Source organism: Nestor notabilis, unplaced genomic scaffold (genome assembly GCF_000696875.1).
Source record: "Nestor notabilis isolate BGI_N333 unplaced genomic scaffold, ASM69687v1 scaffold21484, whole genome shotgun sequence".
Lineage (NCBI taxonomy): Eukaryota > Metazoa > Chordata > Aves > Psittaciformes > Psittacidae > Nestor > Nestor notabilis.
The window spans coordinates 10,046-31,067 of record NW_009927166.1 but is presented as its reverse complement, the minus strand read 5'-3'; the positions used below and the strand labels follow the sequence as shown (position 1 = coordinate 31,067).

Below are 21,022 nucleotides of genomic sequence, written 5' to 3'. Positions count from 1 at the left end.
TGCTGAACTGGAGACAGGGAAAACCTGAATAAACAAACATGTGCCACAGATTAGTAAGAACATCTGTAGGTTTTATATTGTTTTGAGAACACATACCACATAGTTTTTTTCATTTCTTATGCTTTTCTAGTTTCTCCCTTACTTTCTGTCTCGCTCTCTCTTCTTCTTCTTTTTAAATATATTGCTAATAAAGGTTGGAGGTAGAAAGCACAGCTGGACTCTGCATGACATGCCACTGTTTAATTTCTAGCTTGGAGGATGAGAAGAAGAGTAGTTTTATTGTATCCTAGAAGAGAATAAAGCCACATGCAGATTCCAGCCGTGGGCATCTGTTTCCTCTTTGTGTGAAAGAATTCTCATATTTGGAAGGGAATCCCAGTTCTGAAGGGGCTGATGAGTTGGTTTGGTTGGGTTTTTTTTCCTTTTGGTTCCTCCCCCCCTCCTTGCCACTCCTTCAGCATCCTCTCCTTGCTCCCTGGCTGCTGCGTTTCCTTCTGAACAATGTCAGCTTGCAGTTTAGCATCAGGTATTGAATGGGTGAATTTTGAGTTACATTAAAATGTGTTGTAGTTACAATGAGTAGTATTAAGCTCCTCCTTAAATTTCTTTGACTGTAAAAAGTATGTGGTTGTAGGACTTTTGCTCTGCCATCCATCTCCAGGTTGGTATTTTTGTAGAGTGAGATGTGTGTGTCTGTTGCTCTGGCTGTGAAGTGAGACTGTTTCTAGAAGTAACTTATTAAAATGAATCTTTAAAACTCCAGTATCAGGGGAATTAAGCAGATCTGTAGAAACCTGAACCTGCAACATTCATTACATTACGTTAGGCATCAGGTGCTGAGGACTACAGGGACTAGAGTAAATGAGAATGTCACTAACCTAGAAAACATTTTAGAACAACAATTTACAGCACTCTGGGGGCTTTAAACTTCTTTCTTTTTTTTGGTGTAAGAGTCGACCGTGTTGAGCAAACAGCACAGTTATATAACATTAGGCCAGACACGAGAACTGGTACTCTCTGTCTATTTTATATTAACATCGAACGAGAGGGTGGTGGAGCTCGCCAGGGTTTCATATTTGCTGGCAGAGAGTTACCCACATGTGCAGACCACATTTTTATTGTTGCCTTAGCCTATTTCAGGCATAAATACCGCTGCCTGGCAGGGTGTGATACTGTTCATTGCTGAAAAGCTCTCCTTTTAAAAAGCAAAGTATGAAAAGGAATGAAATGCTGTAAATGTTCAAATTAAGAAGTGTCTCCAGCCTGCGAGATTTTGTCACCTCTGTCGTGGTAGAGGAATAAAGGGCAGTTAGCCATCTAAAGGCTTTGTTGGACGAGTTACCCTTGCAGAGCTATTTCATTTTTGCATATATTAATCCTGCTTTTGGGCGTGGGTTGCTTGCTCTGGTCTCTCAGGGAAACAAGGCTTATGCAAACGGGTTGTATGCACACATGAATGCGCGGCAGCCTGCGCAGCCCTTGGACACACTGGCCACAGAAGTGTGGTGGAAAGGCAGAAGCTGCAAAGAGAAATAGAAGTTCCTTTAAGTTTCTTGAGGAGGAGAAAGTAAGAGGAGAATAAAGGCAATGAAGGGGTTTGGAGAAGGCTTGCAGTTGGAACTGAACTTTCAACCAGGGCTGTGGAATGTTGAAGGGAAATGTGATGGAGGTCCCCGTCTCGGGAAGATCAATGATCCCAGCTTGGAAATTATTTGGCTCCAGTGAATCTGATGACAAAACCTGCAGGAAGCCAGACTCCCTTTCATTCCAGTACCCATGAAATTGCTTGTGTGGGTTTTGCTTTTAAATCAGGATGTTGTCAGACAGGCTATAGTGGATAACTGTAAAAAAATGGAGGACATCTCCTTAGGATCATCTTGGTGCAGGCAAAGGTGCTGCTCTGCTTGGTTTTGTTGGCGGAGCTTCCTAGTTTGTTTGCTTTTTGCAAGCTTTCAAACTCTATCGTAGTGAGTGATTTAGGAATGTTTTAGGCCTATATCCTGCAGGCATGCTAGAGAGGAGAGAGCCCAGTGGCTGTGCAGATCCCACTGACATACATCCGACCTCTTCCCAGGCATTTTGGAAGCCTGCGCATCACAGCAGCTCATGGGGCGCACGGAGAAAAGTGAAACGGATAATCCCCATCCAGGTCGGGTCCCTGCTGAGCGGGACATGGAAAGCAAACACCAGGAACACTAAAAATCAAACAGCGGTCATGAACAAATTTCCTCCCTGATTGAAATGCTTCGAGCTGGGAGATAAAAAGGGGTTTATGTCAAAAGCTTCCCTTGTTGTCTTGTTAACAGCTGCATAATTTTACCACTCATTCGCGAGCATAGGAAAGCAAAACTTGGAGGCTGTGTTTGAAAGCTTGTTTTGTTTGGTGTACAGCTGGATACAGAGCGTTTCCTTTCCTCTCTTTTAACAAATTTGAAGCAAATGTAGTGGGTATTGTTTCTTTTTTTCCCCTGTTTTTTGGCCTCGCTAATAGAAGATTATGCTGCTTTTCATTTTACATTGCAAAGAAATCATGCCATTTAACTCCAATTCAACAATGATGCAGCAGCATGTGGAGATATATATATCTTCTCATAAATATATTACCACACATTACTGTCAAATAGCTGGACTTTTTCACCCAGTATTAAAAAGGAAATTTAATTGCTACACTAGAGTTTCAAAGCCCTGATAAATAAGAGCTATGTCTGACCTTTATTGTGGGGCTCGGAGCTGCCACCAGGGATATTGCTCATTGCTCAAGATGACAAACTTCCTCTGAGATTTCAGTTTGTCAGCTCAATGTACAGCAGTGACATTGATTTCTTCTCACTGCCATTTCCTGCCTGAATAGATAACAAATGTTCTGTGGCAGGTGCCTGTCAAGCTTCGTTTTGCCTGGCAGATTAACCTAATAGACTCATTTATTAATCATTAGTTGCAACACAGTGAAGCAGACAGGACTCTTTAACTCTTGTGATGTTGAATGGATGTACCATTGCGTATTCCTTTGTGTAGTGTGAATTTGGGTTTAATAAGCAGTTCGTCTCTCTGTAGTGAATGTTTTTAACCTGACATTACTCACAAAGATCGAAGATTTATGTATTAGTTAAATGTGACCCATGTTGAACATCTACTACATGGCAAAAGGTGCATAAGTGCTGTCTGAGACTGATAAAATGATGCACAAACTGCAAAATCACCCTAAGAGGGAAAAGTGACCCAATGTGCATCGTGTTTGAGGAAAGAAGGTACAAGTAGGGGAAGAAAATAGATACTTGGAAGAAGATTTGAAACTGTGGCTGACCGGTTGTCAAAGCGGAGGAGATAACTGCAGATGCATTTAGGAAGGGGCAAAGCAGAACTGCAGATACAGCTGTAGGGCAACTCTAGCACAGTACTATTTTCCTAGGGACCCCTTTCTCCAAGATACCTTGAGATAGATTGTTGGGCTGGAGATGGCAGAGGGTATTACTAGAGGTGAATATCGGGCAGGGCTTGTCAGAGTGGTGATGGAGAAGGAAGAGCCAGAATAACCGAGTGGAGAGAATGGAGGAGGGAGGAAGAAATTATATGGGAAGGTATAATCTTGGAAAGTGATGTCTCTTGTTGCAAAGAGTCACTCTGTTTATGGTGAGAACTGATTTACTACGTATGTTAGCCCTGCACAGCCTACAGAGCTGACAGCAGTGTGTGTTTGCTTTTTCCCCCCATGTGTCAAGAGATGGTTAAGAGCGTTAAGTTTGTCACAGGGTGTTTATCAGGGCAAAATCTATAAAGGAGCTGAAAATGCACAGGCACTGCTGGGGACATATGGCAGTAAGAATGAGCTTAGGCAGAGATACAGGCTGTTGCTGGACAGAAGAACCTCTTGTTAACGTGGGGAGATGAGAACCATCAAGCTTCTCCTTTGAGTTTTAGTTGGTTGTGGTAGCTCTTCACATCCTGCTTTTAACTCTCAAGCGAGCACAAGATCACTGGGAGATGTGCAGGGAAGTTTCTGCAGCTGATGCTCAACTGCAAAGCCTTGGTTGGAGCACAACTGTTTTCAGCTCAGCTTTTGTGAGAGTACCTATTGCTGAAGATGTATTTCTTCTAAGTGGTGACCCTGGTCTTGGGAACATGTTTCTTGAGCCAGGAATGTCCCTGCACTAGATCATACTGCTTATTGCTCTTCTAGGCCACCCTGGTAACAATACATTAACCTCTCAGCAGGGAATGTGATAAACAAAGTAAAACTGCTTTAGTGAAACCAGTCATTTAATGGCAACATACATAAAATGTCCGTAAAGATTTGTAAATGTAAAAAGCTGCAGTTCACTGAGTGAACAATAACTGTTCCTAATTTAGCCAGTGGAGGAACATGCCAACCTCATTTGCTTTTGTAACATTATGTTGTTGTTTTTTCTTTTCCCACCTCTCCAGATTCCTTTCTCTCTGGTACAATTTCCCCTCTGGGAGTCCTTAAAGGTAAGTCCTTTTTAATGAGAGAAATATAAGTTATACATTTTGCAAAGGCTTTCTATGGTAACTTATCTAACTTGGTTATCCCAGTTACGGGCATGTCCAAGAATCAGTACGTACTAACCTACCTATGCACATGAAGATCATTTGCCTGAATATCTGAAAAATAACAGGGACTATCTAACCACTGAGACATAGCATGCAGTCTAAATTTTACTCCCCAACATGCCAGAAATTTAATCTAATTTATTTAGTGTTTTATTCTTCAAGGTAATTGGGAAACTGCAATTGGTACAGAGAAAACTGGTTGTGTTTTGCAGACACAGAGAGACTGTGTCAATGACAGGCTGGTTTCATGGGCTGCACCTACTTCCATTTACAGGTCATTGAAGGAAGGTGTCAGTAGATGATGTTCTAATATTGCAGTGTTTCAGAATGATGTCCTCCCACCAGCTGGTTGCTCTGTTTATCATGGACAGGGTCAGGGTCTAGATTTTTGAGCACAGTGTTGGATTTGAAGACATCATTTCTCTGTCCCTCTGGTCTTGTTTTAACTCACTGAAAAAGGTAAAGGAAAGGCACTTTCAGGTGCTTTGAGATCTGGGTTGGAAACGTAAACAATTATTGCAGGTTGCTAAAGGCATTGTAGCAAAATATAAGAGAGGAGCTGAGAGAAAGTAACTTTCTTCTTGATAATGGTACTGGACTTCTGGCCACTGAGACCCAGTTGGAGCAGAGGTGTTGGAAGGGTGGGATCCAGTGATGCTTGCCCCTTGCTGCTCCTGTTTAGTTAGGAGGACTTATGTTATCCTTGGTCCTTGGGACAATGGCTTGTTCTTCTGTGTATCAGTAGCTTGGGTTGCCCTGAGGGGACAAACCCACAGTGTGAATGTTGCATCTGGAGGGCTCGAAGAGTCAGATATAAAGAGAGGTCCACAGGCAGGAGGAGCACAAAATCATCAAGAGCTTTTACAGAACTGAGCTGTGTTCATGGGGGATTCTGTAGGTACTTCATGAGCTCAGCCTGATGCAGTGTCTGGGTAGCGTCCTATAGCACAGGGCAGCTTTGGCTCTTTCCCTGCCAGTGTGCAGGAATGACTTTGTGTAAACTCTTCCGCAGTGATACAGGCCTGACCTGCTAATTGTTAGTGCAGCAGCCGTGTTTGGGAGCAAGAGGTGGCAGTGCTTAGAGAGAAAGTGCCATGTTCTTGGCAAAGCCACATAAACCAGCAACATCGTGTAGCTGTTTTCAGACTGTAAAGTTGTTTTAACTCATGTCCACGTAGCTGTGACAATAAAATGTATTGTTTAGACTGCAGGCTTTAAAGAAGACAGTTTGAGTTTAGCTAGCTGCAGGAGTGAGTCACTTAGGATGAGACATCGTATTTAATCTAAAGAGCTCGGTGCAGATCTGAAGAGAAACAAAACCAGGTCAGTTTGTTCCACAAACTCATTGCAATATATTCTTCTGACTGTGGGACCAAGAGCAGATAACTGCAAAAATCAGTCTTGCATGCTCCAGTCGCTTTGGCTCAGCACATGGAGAGAGCTCAAGGTTTGCCACATCAAAACCAGGCAGTGAAAGCAGAATATGTTTTGTTTATCTGAATGGAGCTCTTAAAAATTGCCCTGACAGTACAACAAAGGACAAAAACCATTGTGGACCCATCAGCAGGCTGGATGTGGCCAGTAGCATCAATAGGAGTAATAGTCTAGGGCTTCTCGTGGGTGCAAGAAGGGAGCATGAAGAGATGGCAGTTAAGAGAGGTAGGAGTGCCAATGACAAGAGAAAAACGACACAAAGCCTGAACATAGAAAAGTTATTAAAATGATGTCTTAAGGGTCTGAAGAATGAGTCTTGTGAGGAATGGCTGAGGGACCTGGTGGGGGGTTTAGTCTGGAGAAGAGACGGCTCAAGGGGGGACCTTATAGCTCTCTACAACTGCCTGAAAGGAGGTTGTAGGGAGGTGAGGATCAGTCTCTTCTCCCAAGTAGCAAGCAATAAGACAAGAGGAAACTGCCTCAAGCTGCACTAGAGGAGGTTTAGATAGGTGTTAGGAACAATTTCTTCCCCAAGGGTGCTCAGGCATTGGAACAGGCTGCCCAGGGCAGTGCTGGAGTCACTGTCCCTGGAAGCGTTCAGAAACCAGGTAGATGAGGCTGTGAGTGCCATGGGTTAGTGGTGGCCTTGGCAGTGCTGGGGGGATGGTTGGACTTGATGATCTTAAAGGTCTGTTCCAACCTGGTTGGTTCTATGATTCTGCACTGTATTAATGGGATTACTTGAGCAAGTAAATGTGGGAGCAGTTGCGTATGATGTGCATGGATCATCTTTCAGAGAACAGAACAAGTGCTGTGGCTCTGTCATTTTTAGAACCATTAGTACGAAGTTACATAAGCTGATGGAAGATAGACTCAGTCTTATAATTCCCAGAACAACCTAATCACCATAAAAATGAGGAAAAATATCTTTCCGTTGTAAAGGACAGCACATGAAAGAAGAAGGAAGTTTCCTTTTCCTTCACATACATGCTGGCTGCAGCCAGCAGAAGGGTGTTAAGCTTTAAGAAGCTTAATAAAGGCTTGTTGTAGGTATCAAATCAGGTGTTTCTATATCCCATTTTCTCTGTCTGCTTTGTTCCAAGCTGCTCTGGTTACTCATTGTGCTTCCAGCAGGCTTTAGCCACAGAGTTTACATGTGCAGTTTTCTTCTGCCTGTGAATGTAGACCAGCTGTCCTGTGTGAGAGCAAACTTACATATCATGCACTAAACTAAGTTAGAAGAAGAGAGCATTGTATAAATGACTGAACTATAAGGTTACGTATGCTAGGGGTGCTGGCATAGGGGGTATTGCAATCATTAGCAAGAAATAGATACTGTTTCAAATATGAGCCTTCCTGCCAGTTACTCAGGTGAACACACAATTTAGAAGCAGTTAATAGACTTCTTTGCTAGTTCACAATGAATTAAGAAACAACAGTATATAAATAATTATTTCAATTAAAGGAACCCCACAACTATATAGGATGTAGGTAGCACCTACTGCTGTAATGCATACTTCATGTCCTTTCTCTTCCTAATTCTTCATTTTTCTGTATTTTGTTTTAGATTATTGATATAAACCAAAGGGGAGAAGGAAACCATGCTGTGGTGTATTGAATTTCAGGACAGACATTGTAATTCTGTGCTAGGCTGAGTTAGTGTAGCTCTTCTCTGTCTTTGTAGCCCAAGCCTCACAGCTAAACCAGGTTTGAATTCTTCTCAGAAGGGGCATTTCAAATCCTATTCACTCTCTGCTGCACCAACCCTCAGAGGAGCACCATGGCTAATGACTACTGGGGCAGTTTGAGCAGACTTAGGTTCTTTTAGGGCTAATGCTTCTGATTCCATCTCAAAGCCAGATGGCCATGAAGAGAGGCAGCAGAACACGAATGTGGTGTGCTTCCCAAATGCCAGGCAAGCACACGCTGCCTTCCATATTAGTTCAAGTTTTGGAATAATGTTGTAAGACACAGTCCCCTTGTATTCTGCCCTGGAATTTCGAGGGTGCCTCTGTAATTTGCTTTGGAAATTATGTATGTGTGTTCTTCATTGTGGGAATTTCAAATTACAGGCTGTGTATTTGGCATGAAATTGTTGTGGGTTACAGGGAGCCTAGCACTGCTCTGTTGCTTTCACCCTGCTGCCCCATGTGTGTAGTCTCCACTCGGGTAACTATAGCATTGTGGAGCTCATCCCTTCTTCATTATCTTCTTTTCTGTTTAGGCATTTTATTCAGCACTTGTAATCATCATATCTTAATACCTTCCAACAGCACATATGTGATCTATCACCTGCCCCATGTTGTGCTTTAATACATGATTTTTCTCTTATAGACCTGAGAAAAAAGACAACTTTAATTTCTGCTGTGGAAATACCACAGAAATACAGAGCATCAGGGTTTCTTTTCTAACAAAATAGAGTTTAACCCCTTCCCCCCCAAAATCAAGAGCATTTGGTCAGGTTTGAGTCCAGAAACATCTTGTCAAAAATGCCTGCTTCTTACGGCTGAGTGGAAACGGGCAGCTCCCCTGGAGAACAGAGCGGTGTAAGATAAACCCATCCCAGGTGAAACAAGACTCGGTCCTCTTGGGTTTTATATTTCTGCATGTTGGCTGCACTTCAGAGCCTCTGAGAGTTACTCAAATGCACCTGTACATGGAGAATGGCCTCTTTATAGACCAAATGTATTTTATGTCTGGAGAAAAGGCTTTGGTAGCCAGTGAGGAGAGAAGGAGCAGGCGGGACAGGAGGACATAGGTCTCGTATGAGTAAACTTGAAAAACAAGGGGGTTTTAGTTGGTTGGTTGTTTTTTAAGGGAAAACAAACCTACTGTCTTGGGAACCTTTTCTTTTTCATTTGACCTGCAAGGAAAGATAAAACCTTGGACTGTCCATGCTCAAAGTGGTGGTCTGGCTCTTCTGCATTCTGTGGGGCCAGGATTTCCTTTTTGGTCTGGTGCTGGGCAAAACCTAAAGCTCAAAGTCTTTCTGCAGCTATAGTGAGCTCACATGTTTTTTGTCACCGGCTTTAGCAATTAGATAGTTTTCTCAAATCTGTAAATCTCCCGAATTAGCAAGTGTTTTACAAAGAGGTGCTTGGTTGGACCTTGCGAGGCAACAGCCAGAGACATGGAGTTGACATACAGTGGGGTTTTGTAATGACTCTGGTGGCATGTGATAGTGCTGTAAAATGCTGAACAAGCAGAGACATGCTTCGGTGGCTTCAGGAGAAGAGAGTGGTTTCAAGAGTACACACAGGCATGTTTCCACCCTGTGAAATAAATGGGGCATTGTAGTTAAGACAATGGGGAGAGTCCAGCCATTCCCCTGTGAGGCTGAGCAGTATCAGAAGGTTGGTTGGGTCAGAACAGAAGTTCCCTATGTCGTTCCTAAACTGGTTTCTGCCCACACAATGGAGAGCAGGTTTGGGATTGGTCTTACATTTCCTTAGGTCCCTTCTTTTCTGTCCAGGTTCAGCTGTCACCCCAGGAACAAGGCACTTGTGTTGAGAGTTACAGAGCTTAGGAAATCTGCTGTCAGACTGAACTAGAGATCTGCATGAAGACATTGGCATGTGTATTCATTTGCTTGTTTCTCTTCCTCCCTCCAAGAAAGTTCAATTTCGGGGGGGCTGGTATAGGCAGTAGAGGGCATGAATAGGTCTGGTTCGAGGTGGGCTCAGCCTTGCTTGTAGTTGTCAGTGCAGACATGCCTTTGAGATGTACCTTGAAGCGTGCAGTGCAAAGACCACTTGGTGAGTTTCCATGGAGAGTGGGGACTCTCATCTTGGTTGGAGCTCATTGCACCTGAGTTTTAAAGTTAATAAGAATGAGAAGTTTACAGAATGCTTCTGCCCGGGCAGCTGGGGCTCTCGGCAGTAATACGTGTTTATAACTCCACCATTGAAACAATAAACCACATGCTATTTCCCTCCTAAAATTTACAATCAAATCTGTTGCTGTTTAACAGGATAAGTAGAAAATAGAGAAATGTAGCCAAACTGGGCCTAAAGTGGCTCTTGCCCTCCTCTATAGGTAGGTGACAGCTTTCCTTTTTTCCTGGAGAAGCAGTCTAGTATTTCCTTCTGCTGTGCTCAGCTACGTGTAAGTCAAGAGTAAATGAAACCCAGGCCCAGCTTTAAACCCATTTCCTTGCAGGCAGCGTAGTAAGTGTTCTACCATACCTCACTCCCTCTTTGAGTAACAATCGGGCTGATTTAGGGATTAAGTCCTAATGGTTAAATAACACTAACGTGTCTGCCATTTGCTTAGGTGCTCTATCAGGAAAACACATTTCCAGGCGTGATGTAACTTGCGGCCAGCGTGGCCTGTGCATGCCATTAGCATAACGGCTGCATTTTCCTCTACAAAAGAACAATGTCCCCAACAGCTGTTCAGCAAACAGCCCTGGCTTTATTAGTGCCACAATAAGTGTCATTCACACAGCCTTGAAGCGCAGTCGAAGGAATGCTATACGCCATCTGCACCAAAGAGAAAGAAACAAATGCAATCCTTACTTCCAGCACTGCAGGCACGTTTGAGAAAGTCAAGATGGGTTTGGCTCATCAATGCAGCCTTTAAAACGGCAGAAGTAAACCAGACTCACGCAGTCTTGGAGATACAGAGCCAGATTGTGATGCTCTTGGTCGTGCCTAGACCACAAGTGGTTCTCTAGAAGTTGCTGAGCTTGCCAATGACATCTGGGGATGTTTGGTACAGTATAGAACTAATCAGTGTGAAGGGCTCACTGTTTGATTCGGACACTTGCTTCTTGCTGAAGAACCTTAAAAACCTCATGTGATTCTTCCATGTAATTTATTCCTGCAAGCCTGCAGAAAGCACAGATTTATTAGCAGGTAGTAGCAGTGCAGATGCTCAAGGAAAAGCCATCCTAACTTCAAAGTGATTTTTCAGAAGTACATTTACCTCCCCAGGCACATATATGGCCCTTCATGCCATGGAAACTGAGTGTTGCCGGCGTATTATGTTCTGCCTTACCATGGGAACACTGTTTCGAAGACATTTTATTTAACCAGGCTTTTAGCACATCCATTTTGATTTACATCCAAATGGGCCACAGGCATCAATGCAGTATTATATGGAGAGAAAAAGGGAATGAAATGCTTTTAACATGAAAAATATGCTGTTGCATGTAAGGCCAACTTTTGTTCTCTTTCAATTTACCTAGGATTTGGGTGGGTTTAATTCTAGGCCCAAATTCAGGACTGGCTTAAGTGAGCACAACTCCATTAGTGCAGTTGGGATCTCAGTGTTTTTGTCAACAGTGAGCTTTGACCATTGAATTTTTCCCATGTTTGGGCTTGCATGTTTCCTGCAAGATAATATACACATGTACTAGCACATATGCTGCACATATGTACATAAAAATTCACTGGGGAGGACATTTGGCTCTGTGCTCTGTGTTTGGTTTTACATATAGAAACTGTGATCAGCTCATGAAGCTTTTGCTTCTCCTGTAGCTAACGTGCCATGCATCTGTAAGGATCAGCCATGCAGAATGCCACATTGGGAGTAAAATACCTAGTAGCAAAGGCAAATGTGAAAATTGCTTTTCTTTCTTCGGTCTGCAGGGCTGCACATGCACACAAATCCATGTGATTAATTTGGAGAGATTTTTCCTCCCCTCTGTTATCACAAAGTTGAACACTGCCTCGAACAGAGGGTTATGTGGAAATACTGCAGATGCTTATCACTGGAGTGAATTGTAATATTTACTCAGCTGCAGGCCTCAAGTTTAGCGTATGCCATGAGGTCTGCTTGCCTCTTAGTGCCTGAAGAATAGCAAGGCCAAGGTAGAGATACCTCTTGCTCTGCGATGCTTCCTATAGCACTTGGGATGTTGATCTGGTCATCAGGTTTGAGAGAGAGGCAAGTGTTGTACTTTCCCAGTATATCATGGAGTCATAGAATATATCTGAATGTAGACCAAGACCCCACTAGATTGAAAGGCCTTTGGTATATCCTAAGAGTGACTTTTCCAGGGCACCTCCTACCCAGCAAAATGAGCATCCTTGTATTCTCAGTATCAAAAGAGCTAAACAACATTTGCAGTGAGAAGTAGAGGGCACAGGCCTATGTGACAGCATGAAATGGGATCGTCAGGAAGAAAAGTAAGGCTCTGCCCACATATAAAATTTGACCCTTCTCTGTGAACATTATCCCTGTGAATAATTGGAAATCTGCATTCAGGCTTCCCACTGTGTCCCATCCCTTGAGGACGCACCCGTTGGATTGCTTTACATGGTGCGGCGATGCACGGCGAGATTTACATATATATCACATAAAAGTGTTTACAATAAAAATTAGCATGTGATTGAGCTGGGAAGCTGCAGAGGGCCCCAACTCTATGAGTTTCCATGCACTTCAGCCAGAAGATTTATTTCCAATTTGTTATTCATAAGGGAAGAGCGAGAGATTGGGATGGGGTCCTTTGAAGTGGAAAACAAAGTCTTCTATTCAGCCTTCAGCTTAATAGAATACACATGACACAGGCTTGGCATGGCGGCCCGCTTTCATGTAATGTGCTCCTTGTCATTTTGCTTTCCTAGGCTGAGAATACTAGTGGGAATGGGTATTTCCCTGGAAAAGTCTCATTACCTCCTGCAGCCTTCTGCAGGAGGAGCACAGTGTAAGCAGGTAGGAGCCATTTGGGGATGGGGAAACGAGGCTTATCCAGTTGCTGCAGTTGTGTTGCTTATAATTCCCAGTTTCATATCGCAAGAGCATATGTAGAAAAAGCAGTGTAGTTGCAGGGATTCTGCAGTGCTGCTGCCCTTTGTGGAGGCCCTAAGCAGGGAGCCAGGACCTATGGGCTGCCTGACCTGAGCTGTCACCTGGAGTGCAAGGCTCTACTGAATCTGTGCAGCATCTAGGATGGCAGAGCATTATCTATGCACTGTATCACTGCACATAACCATCAATTCTGTCCGAAGTCGGTGTTCTGTGGAAGATATGTATGTGAAGCCTGTATTTCTTTCCAGGAACAAGGCTCTAGTTTTACAGTGCTCAGGCCTCTAATGACTTCTGTGCTTTGCTCTGGGTTAGTAGCATTAAAAAACCATGCTTGGTGCAGCACAGAGGCGAGTGTTTGTGAAGAACTTACAAGCCCAACTTACCACAAAGCCCTGTCAATTAGCGGGTCTGTGGGCTCTGAGAGGAAACACGTGTGGCCTTCAGCACATCAGCTTGGCCCGTAGCATGAGTGTGGTTAGAAAGAATTTGGACTGGAGTCCTGCCGGTCCTCTTGGCCTTGTGACACTTGTTCCTCCCAGCTTCCTTTAGGATGATGTCCTCATGCCCCACTTCTCTCTCGCTCTTCTGCATGTTCAGGTTTGGAGCTCGGGTGAATCACCAAAGTCAGAGATGGAAAGAAATGCATGAAGTCATCTCATCCTGCCCTTGCCAGCGCAGGATTATTCCCCACAGTACAGTCTCGAGTGCCTTCTCCAGTCTATTTTTAAATGACTCAAAAGGAGAGGGCTTTCCTCTCCTCCCTGGGGAGGCTGGCCCCACTCTTCAGTAGACCTCACTGTTGGGGAATTTTCTTCCTGTTCTCCATCCAGCCTCAATTCTCCTTTTCCCTAATTTAATTGAGCTGTTCCTGGCTCCACCCTTCTACACAATTTTCCGTATTGCATGACTGTTGCAAATACCTGTTGTCAATTTGCAGGCAGTAACAGATGGGAATTCATCACCATTTGCCTGCCTTGGCAAAGGCTCTTTGTTGCAGAACTGTACTGGGAAGCCAGCCTTTATCAGAAACTAGATTTCAGAGCTACGTGCCAAGAATTAAGAATGACCTTTTCCTGCTTCTTTGGACAATGCCATTAGCATAAAACCCCATCATAACTGAGAATAGTTTGGGCTTCTGGCAAAGCCATGAATGTCTGTATTAACGTGCTGGTTTTCCTCCCAGCAGATCTTCCATAGTGATTTTTTTGCATGACAGAAGTAGCTGTTCTGAGTTCTCGGATTTAGCTGTAGGTGTACACATGCTTGGGGAACATTTAATGAAAAAATACACTAATTCTGTTTGTATGAGGTGCCTCCAGCAGTTAGATTTCTAAACCTTGACCTTAAAATTGAGGGGTTTTTAAACACCTGAAGTGTTTTGAAAATGGGTTTTGAAGGTGGGATTTATGCTTTGACAATACCTAGATGCTTTGGAAGGGAGCACCTTTTGGGAAGATGTGTCCTTCATCCAGCAGGACTGAGCTGCAGGAAAACTGCGTGTCCAAAAAGTATAAGTTATTCCAGAAAACCATCTTTTGGGTTTGAATAATTACGAATCCCTATTTATTTACTTATGAGATGAAAATCAGTTTCTGCTGTGGGTGACAGCAGAATAGAAACCCATACTGCAAACACCCGGAAGAGTGGCTAGCATTAAAGAGACTGAAATCCCTTTAGTGCTTTCGTGCAGCAGAGCTGCAGCTATTTAGCTATGGCAGGATACCAAACAACATTGTGGCAGGCCATTGTTGCTTGAACAGTTTGATTTTTAAAACATTCAACTCAAATACAACCACCAGCCAAGCTGGAAGAAGCGAGCCACAGGGACAGCGCGTTAAATGAAGAGTCAGCAAACGAAGGCAACGAGTTCTCATGCCCCAGTGGAAAGTGGCTGCATTGCAGACCAGGAGCCTGAGAGCAACATTTCAGCCTAGCACAGCTATAGGGCTGCTTTTAAGGAAGTGTTATAGCATGGAAGTAATATGGCTTTAAAAGGAATGAGATATGCCACAGCTATAAAATGAGATTACTGATTTCTCTGTGGTAGACCTGAGGAGGGCCATGAATCCCACTGCTTTTTCCTCAGCACTGGTCCTCACATCATAAAGCAGAAGCCTCTCCTCCAGAGAACTTCCAGTGTTAAGCATGTCAGGAGATGGGAGGGAGGTGGTGGAGCGGAGCGGAGGAGGAGAGAACAAAGTGGCATAATAAAAACCATCCCGGCACACATCAGCCTTCGTTGCTGATACTGATCGGACACATCAAACTGCTGTGATTCTTGATAGCTGTTTTTCAGAAGGCACTGTTCTTGATGGTTTTAAATGTGCATGTTTAAATGGTGCTGTGAGTTAATGGATTGGAGCATGGTGTGTGGGAGCAGCAGGGAGGAGAAGGGTGTGTGGTCCCTAGTGACGCCAAGTGAAAAACAGAGACACACCTGCTTTGGGATGTAATGGGAGTGATAAGAGTAATTTCTTAATGATGGGGAGTTTTGGGGACTGGGAGGGGAAGCGTCGGTTTGACAAACGTAGGGGGGCAAACAGGACATGTCTCGCTGTGCTGGGGACTGTTCATTTTAAATGGGAGCGTTTGGTACATCTGGGCTGAACTGATACTGGTTCTTGCATGCTGCCCCCCCTGCTCAGTGTTTTGCTTTGCACTGTTTTATCTGCCAAAAAGACAATAAATTCACAACATATTTGCAAAGCTGCATGGCCACAGGCTTAAATACATACATATGAAATCCCTGAAAGCAATTTGCTTCAAGCCTTCCTCGGTTCCAGACATCTTTCTCGCTCCATCTGCTCGTTCAAGTACACAAGTTCCTTGGGAAAAATCACTTATTACATCACTGAAAAATGCCACAAAAATAGCTTTTCACTTAAGTTCCCATCCTCAGACTTAACTCACATGGGGATCAGATAGATTCAAACGTTTAATAACTTTTTATTTTCCTTTCTCTTTAAACACAGGATCTCTGGTCATGGAAGCAGGGTCACGTGGTGGATTCTTGGCAGTCAGCAGTCTGTGGAGCTTTTGCAGGTGCAAAGGATTATATGTTACACTGGGAAAGACTAAAGAAGAAAGGGAAAAATGTGCAAATCTATTAAGTACAGCAGAACAACATTCCTTTGTAATTCAAGTTTGTTTAGAAGAAAACGGATCCAGTTGTTGTTTGGAAATAGAAAAGTCAGCAAAGGAAAGAGGGGGGGGGGAAAGACTCAAACAGGGTGTCTGTTTGAAAGACAAGCAATTTGTTTTTGACAAATTTCTGTTCTTTAAGAACCAGGGGCTTGTCACTCAGGCTTTGTCATTATTTCAAAGTTGATTTGTCAAATCCTCATCCAGGAGAAACTTTTCCTTGGGTGGGGGTTTGTGCAGCTGTTTGCACCGAGCACTTCCCCAGGGGTTGAAGTGATTGCAGTGAGAGGCCATGATTCACCATTCATGTGACAGCTCTGACAGCCATGTAGATTAACTAGAGCCAGGAGAGCAGAGGCTAGTGCTGCACAGCCCGCAGGCTAAAGCCTTCCACAGCAGAGAGGGGGGAAGAAACCCAACATCGCAGGACGAAACATCTGGGCAATCTCCAGACACTAGAGCAAGAATAAAGAGTGGCAGAACACAATACTGCACTATTTGTTACCAAACAAGCCAGAAGTTAATTGAATTCTTCAGTAGGCTTCTTGCTTGATTTTAGCCTACTGTAGTTGTTTCAAAAAGAAAGCAATTAATGACTCATCAGTAGAGCTGACAAGTTTGAGGGAGGAGAGACGCAACTGTCTAATAGAAAAAACAGATTAGTAAAGAGATGGATAGCCCGAGCTATTCCCCAAGGAGCTAAAATACATTTTGAGATTCCAAACCAGTAACAGACTCTGTGGAAAAAAAATAAATCCTGTTTAAAGAGAAATTATAGCATTTCTTGAAATAGAGACTATCAAAAGCAAAGCTTGTTCTTTGATAACTTGTAAAATTAGAGCCATTACATCGTATGTAAGGTTTTTTTAAACAAGCTCTGTTAGGGGAATTGCAGTATTAATAGCAGCAGGATTCCAGCAGAGACTGAAGCTTCCTTTTGATGGGTGCTGTAACTGCATGACTGAGAGAAGAAAGCATGACTGTAGCTGCACATGGTTTAGCAGATCGTGCACATGGGCTGCGTTGGAATGGTTTAGGTAGAGTTGATTCCATTATGGAGCTGAGGGGGTATTTTAGATAACCTCTTGTGGTCTTGTCCAGCTGTATTTTCTCTGTTTATGTGATGGAAAAGGAGTTTTATTCTGCTTAAAATCTGGTCTGCTGTTGGGTTTTACACTGACTTCATCAAATCAGTGCAAACAAAATCGGAGTGATTGAAGCAGGTTGTTCGTTTTTGGTTTGAAACTAACCAAGCTATCAGACTAAAAATGCTTTAAAATGCAATCTGTATGTCTGCAGGTGTGATGGGGATCATTAATTTAGCTCTGTTGATTTCTTTACAGTCAGATTGATACAAAAACTGTGTTCAGGCGTGTTCAGAGAGCTTGAAAGGTTATCTGATTTACCCAAGGCCTTGCAGAGTAATTTCCTGAAGTCCAATTTGGTGCCTTGACTGGATATCTAGCCCAGTGCCCCCACTTCCTTCTCTGTATGTCTTGATTCTGACCGGTTACGTTTGGACTTGCTGCTATTTGATGGATGTTCAGTAGTGTCTGCTCACTTTCTAGCAGAAGTGTTACAAGAAGGAGCTTCCAGAGGCATGGTTGTGCATGAACACTTCACTCCCCTTTGGCAGATGCTGGCGAGACCTGGCACTTTGTGCTGAATGAGACACTGGGTCCTCCTGGAGCACAGACACTTCCAGGTCCGTGGTAGTAGTGGTGAGACAGTTCAGCATAGGGGTCTTCATAGGCGCTCTACTCCCCAACCACAGGTCTTCGCAGAGCTGGAGTCCTATTTTGTAGATCATGTTGTAATTGATGATAAATATTCTCTGGGTTATTCTTCCAACTTCACTTCCTCCAGCCTGCTTTTCCTTCTCTGTTCTTTGTTTCCCTTTTCTTCTCTCTTCACAGTATTTTAAACCTCTTTTCTCACATGTCCTTTGAGGACCTGCTTCAAAACTCATGAGGTTCAACTCATTTTGCATCAGAACCTTCCCGTTCCATCTCCATTGCCTCCCTCTGTAGACATGTAACAGGCAGGCCCTGTGTTGATGTAGTCTGGTACCACATCCATTCAATTTCACTGCAAGTATTTAGCCTCTTTGGTGAGTGGAGGCAGTGGAAAAGTAATTTCCTGCTTTCTGAAGAATGGATTCCATGGTTAAAAATTGACTACCTACACAGAGCTTCAAATGAGGGAAGAAAAACCAGACCGAACTCTTTATCCCTTTCTTTCCACCTCAAAACCTCACCAGTACCCCGTGAATATAATAAGATGGATATGTGCATCTGAGTGATTTAAAATCGTCATGTTCTAAACCTTAAAAGGAGAAGTTTATCCAAAACCCTATCTTTAAATGAAGAGATGCTGTCAAATGCCACCATGATGGTAGTGGGATGGAGAAATCACACAGACATGCTTTTCTCCTATATGTTTTGCTTGAATTCAGTGCTTTCTAAAAATATGTTAGAGGTCTTGAGGGGCAGGGTAATGAGCTGAAACAACCTGAAAGAAAAGGCCTGTTTGGCTTCCCATTATGGCACACACATATGTGTGTCTGTGTTGGTTAGTTCTCAGCTAAATCATCATTGATTATTTGGCGAAGACAGAACAAAGAACAACAATAGATTGGATACCATCCTCAGTGCCTGTGAAATGGCAGTGATTTGAGCCAAAGTGCTGTGAGGGGCTCGCCTCTCCCTTGTTGAGCACACATGTGTAAGATGTGTGTATGTGATCCATGGGCTTTTTATAGAAACCTAATAGGCACGAGCATAAATATCAGAGATTTGGAATCCTCTCTGTCTCGTCTGTTAATAATTTAATCCCAGGAGGCTGTGTCCGACTCTGTGTTCATCTCTGGTGTCTTAACTAGAGGAGATGTTTGGACCAGTGGGGGAGTGAGAGAAGCTGATACCTGAGCAGCCGGTGGAGAGGAACCCAAGGGTAGATTTTAAGCCTGAGGTTGCGTTTGAAACAAACCTTGCCTGATGTTTGGACACTAGCCCAGATTTGGGCACAGGCTTTAGCAGGCTGGAGTCAAAGGAAAGAAGCACATTCCCATGCTGTGGGCAGGCCAGGCGTGATTGTGGTTGCATTCCATGCTCAAGTCTTCTCTGAGCTTAGGCTGCTGGGCTGGACCACTGCACCACAGCCCAGCACTGTACCAGTACAGGCCATCCCAGAGCAGCTTCTGGGTGGGTTTTAGGTGTCCTCCATGGCAGTGAGCTGGTGGCAAGGAAATCCTGCCATCGGGTATTAGCTGTTGGGAAAGCAAAGCACTGCCTCATACCAGTGAGGTGATCTCCAACGGGTCAAAGAACCTGAGTGTCCATTTAATGTGATTGAAAATTGCCTTTGTTAAAGACACCCTCTTTCTCCCTACTGTAAAAAAATAGTATGGCTTAACATTAATAATTAATGCTCTGTGGTGACAAAGTCACCAAGAATGGAGGAGCAAGGCTAGTGAATAATAGAGCACTAACGACAGCTTTTTGCACATTAACAGGGGAAGACTTCCTATCACTTTTGTTCTGACCTAATTGGCTCTGACAAGATTACACACTGTGTCTAAAAACCCCTTTAGCTCCATAGCTCTGAATGAATGTTTGGCTGGTTCTCAGGATTTCCCCGCAGTGTCTGGTTGGACCATGTTTCTAACCCTGAATTGGTTAAATCACTGGAGGGGCAGTGCTTTCTCTCTTGGCATTTCTGTTGAAATCCAAAGGGGTTCTTGGGTCACTTTGCTCTCCCATTTGCAGGTGTTGTTCCCACAGTGAGAAAGGACCAGAATAAACTTCCTCTTAAAAAAAATTAACATAATATCAATAAAATAAAGGTTTAAATAAGAAACTGATTAATTGAAGAGTTCTGAAAAAGACTGTTTGTGGACTTGGAAATCACTCAGTGTGAGAGGATGCTGTGAGGTTTAGTGCTGGACCTATGTGACACTGGTTTTCAACCTGGATTTGGGATTCAATCCTGAATCAGTGCTGGATAACCTACAGATGTCAGTAGAGAAGATAGCAATGAAGACAGGCAATAAATACAGCTTAACGTGGATTTTTTTTCTTTTCCTAAGGTGAGCTATTTCATCAAAGACATTAGTCAAGCACACGTGTCTGTGTCTTGAAACAAGCTTGACCTGCTGAGCTGGGCTGGTGTTGCAGAAGAGAGTGGCAGGGGTCTGGCCAGGTAACAGAAACACAGAATCAGGAGGAGCCCCTGTGATGACCAGAAGGGTTCCCTGGACCCTTTAGAAGCGGTGAGGGAATGCTAAAATGGTACAAGAAAATGATACGGGAACTGAAGAAGAACTTATCTTCCTCCCTTCATAGGGTCTTACTTGAGGAGTGTGTCAAGGAACCTGTGAAACATTCTCCTGTAGCAGCAGCAGATCCTGCAGGCAGCCACTTACTGTGAGGACCTAGGGCTATTTAATGTTCTCAGGTGAAGTATTTCACTCTGTTCTGGTGCTTCCCAAGTTTTATTTGTGTATGACAGCTAAAAAGAGTAGGAAATGCCAACTTGAACCTAGGAGGATATTGAGACTATTGGAAATACAGGTAAGTCATTCTCTGCAGATGTCTGTCACTAGCACATCTGTCAAGGACTGCTCACTGGGCACGTGTGAGTAGCAGAGAGATTTTCTGTTTAACACCCTGAGCTTGGTGAAGTTTAGCTGCTCAGCTGATGTGTGAATACATACAGTGTCCATTGTAACTTCATGGGATATAACTTCAGGTGATGAATTTTCCACTACTATGTGAAGGTTTATTTTCCCAGTAAAGCAGTTTGTCACTCTGTAGAAGTGTTAACAAGGCAAGAGCCTTCTCCCATGTGTAAATCCATCTTTATGCCTACTTGCATGAGCCCAAGTCATCACCAGACCCTGCTAGGGCAAGGGAGAAGGGAGCCTTCTCCAGGAGTGAGCTAGTGAGTGTGTCGGGATGCAGACTGCCTGTGAAGGTGCTGTTTTCTCTGTCAGCTCTGCAGAGGAGCTGGAATGATGAGGAGTGTAAGGCTGGATGTGTTTGGGCCTTTCTTGTTCGATACCTAATATGTTGATACCGGCTTTTCCTGGTGGCTGACTAGTTGAGCAGATTCCAGCCTCATGTGG

General features: G+C 43.6%; 1 protein-coding gene across 1 annotated transcript in view; it reads left to right on the top strand.

The window, feature by feature from the left end:
* The window catches only part of SLC25A26 (solute carrier family 25 (S-adenosylmethionine carrier), member 26), a gene marked incomplete at its 3' end in the record, with an annotated part of 83,680 nt that overhangs the window by 54,328 nt on the left and 8,330 nt on the right, over nucleotides 1-21,022 (top strand). The window contains exons 6-7 of the mRNA XM_010013945.1: nucleotides 4,423-4,467; nucleotides 15,729-15,798. Coding sequence (XP_010012247.1) covers nucleotides 4,423-4,467; nucleotides 15,729-15,798 — 115 coding nt within the window. The remainder of the gene's footprint in view (nucleotides 1-4,422; nucleotides 4,468-15,728; nucleotides 15,799-21,022) is intronic.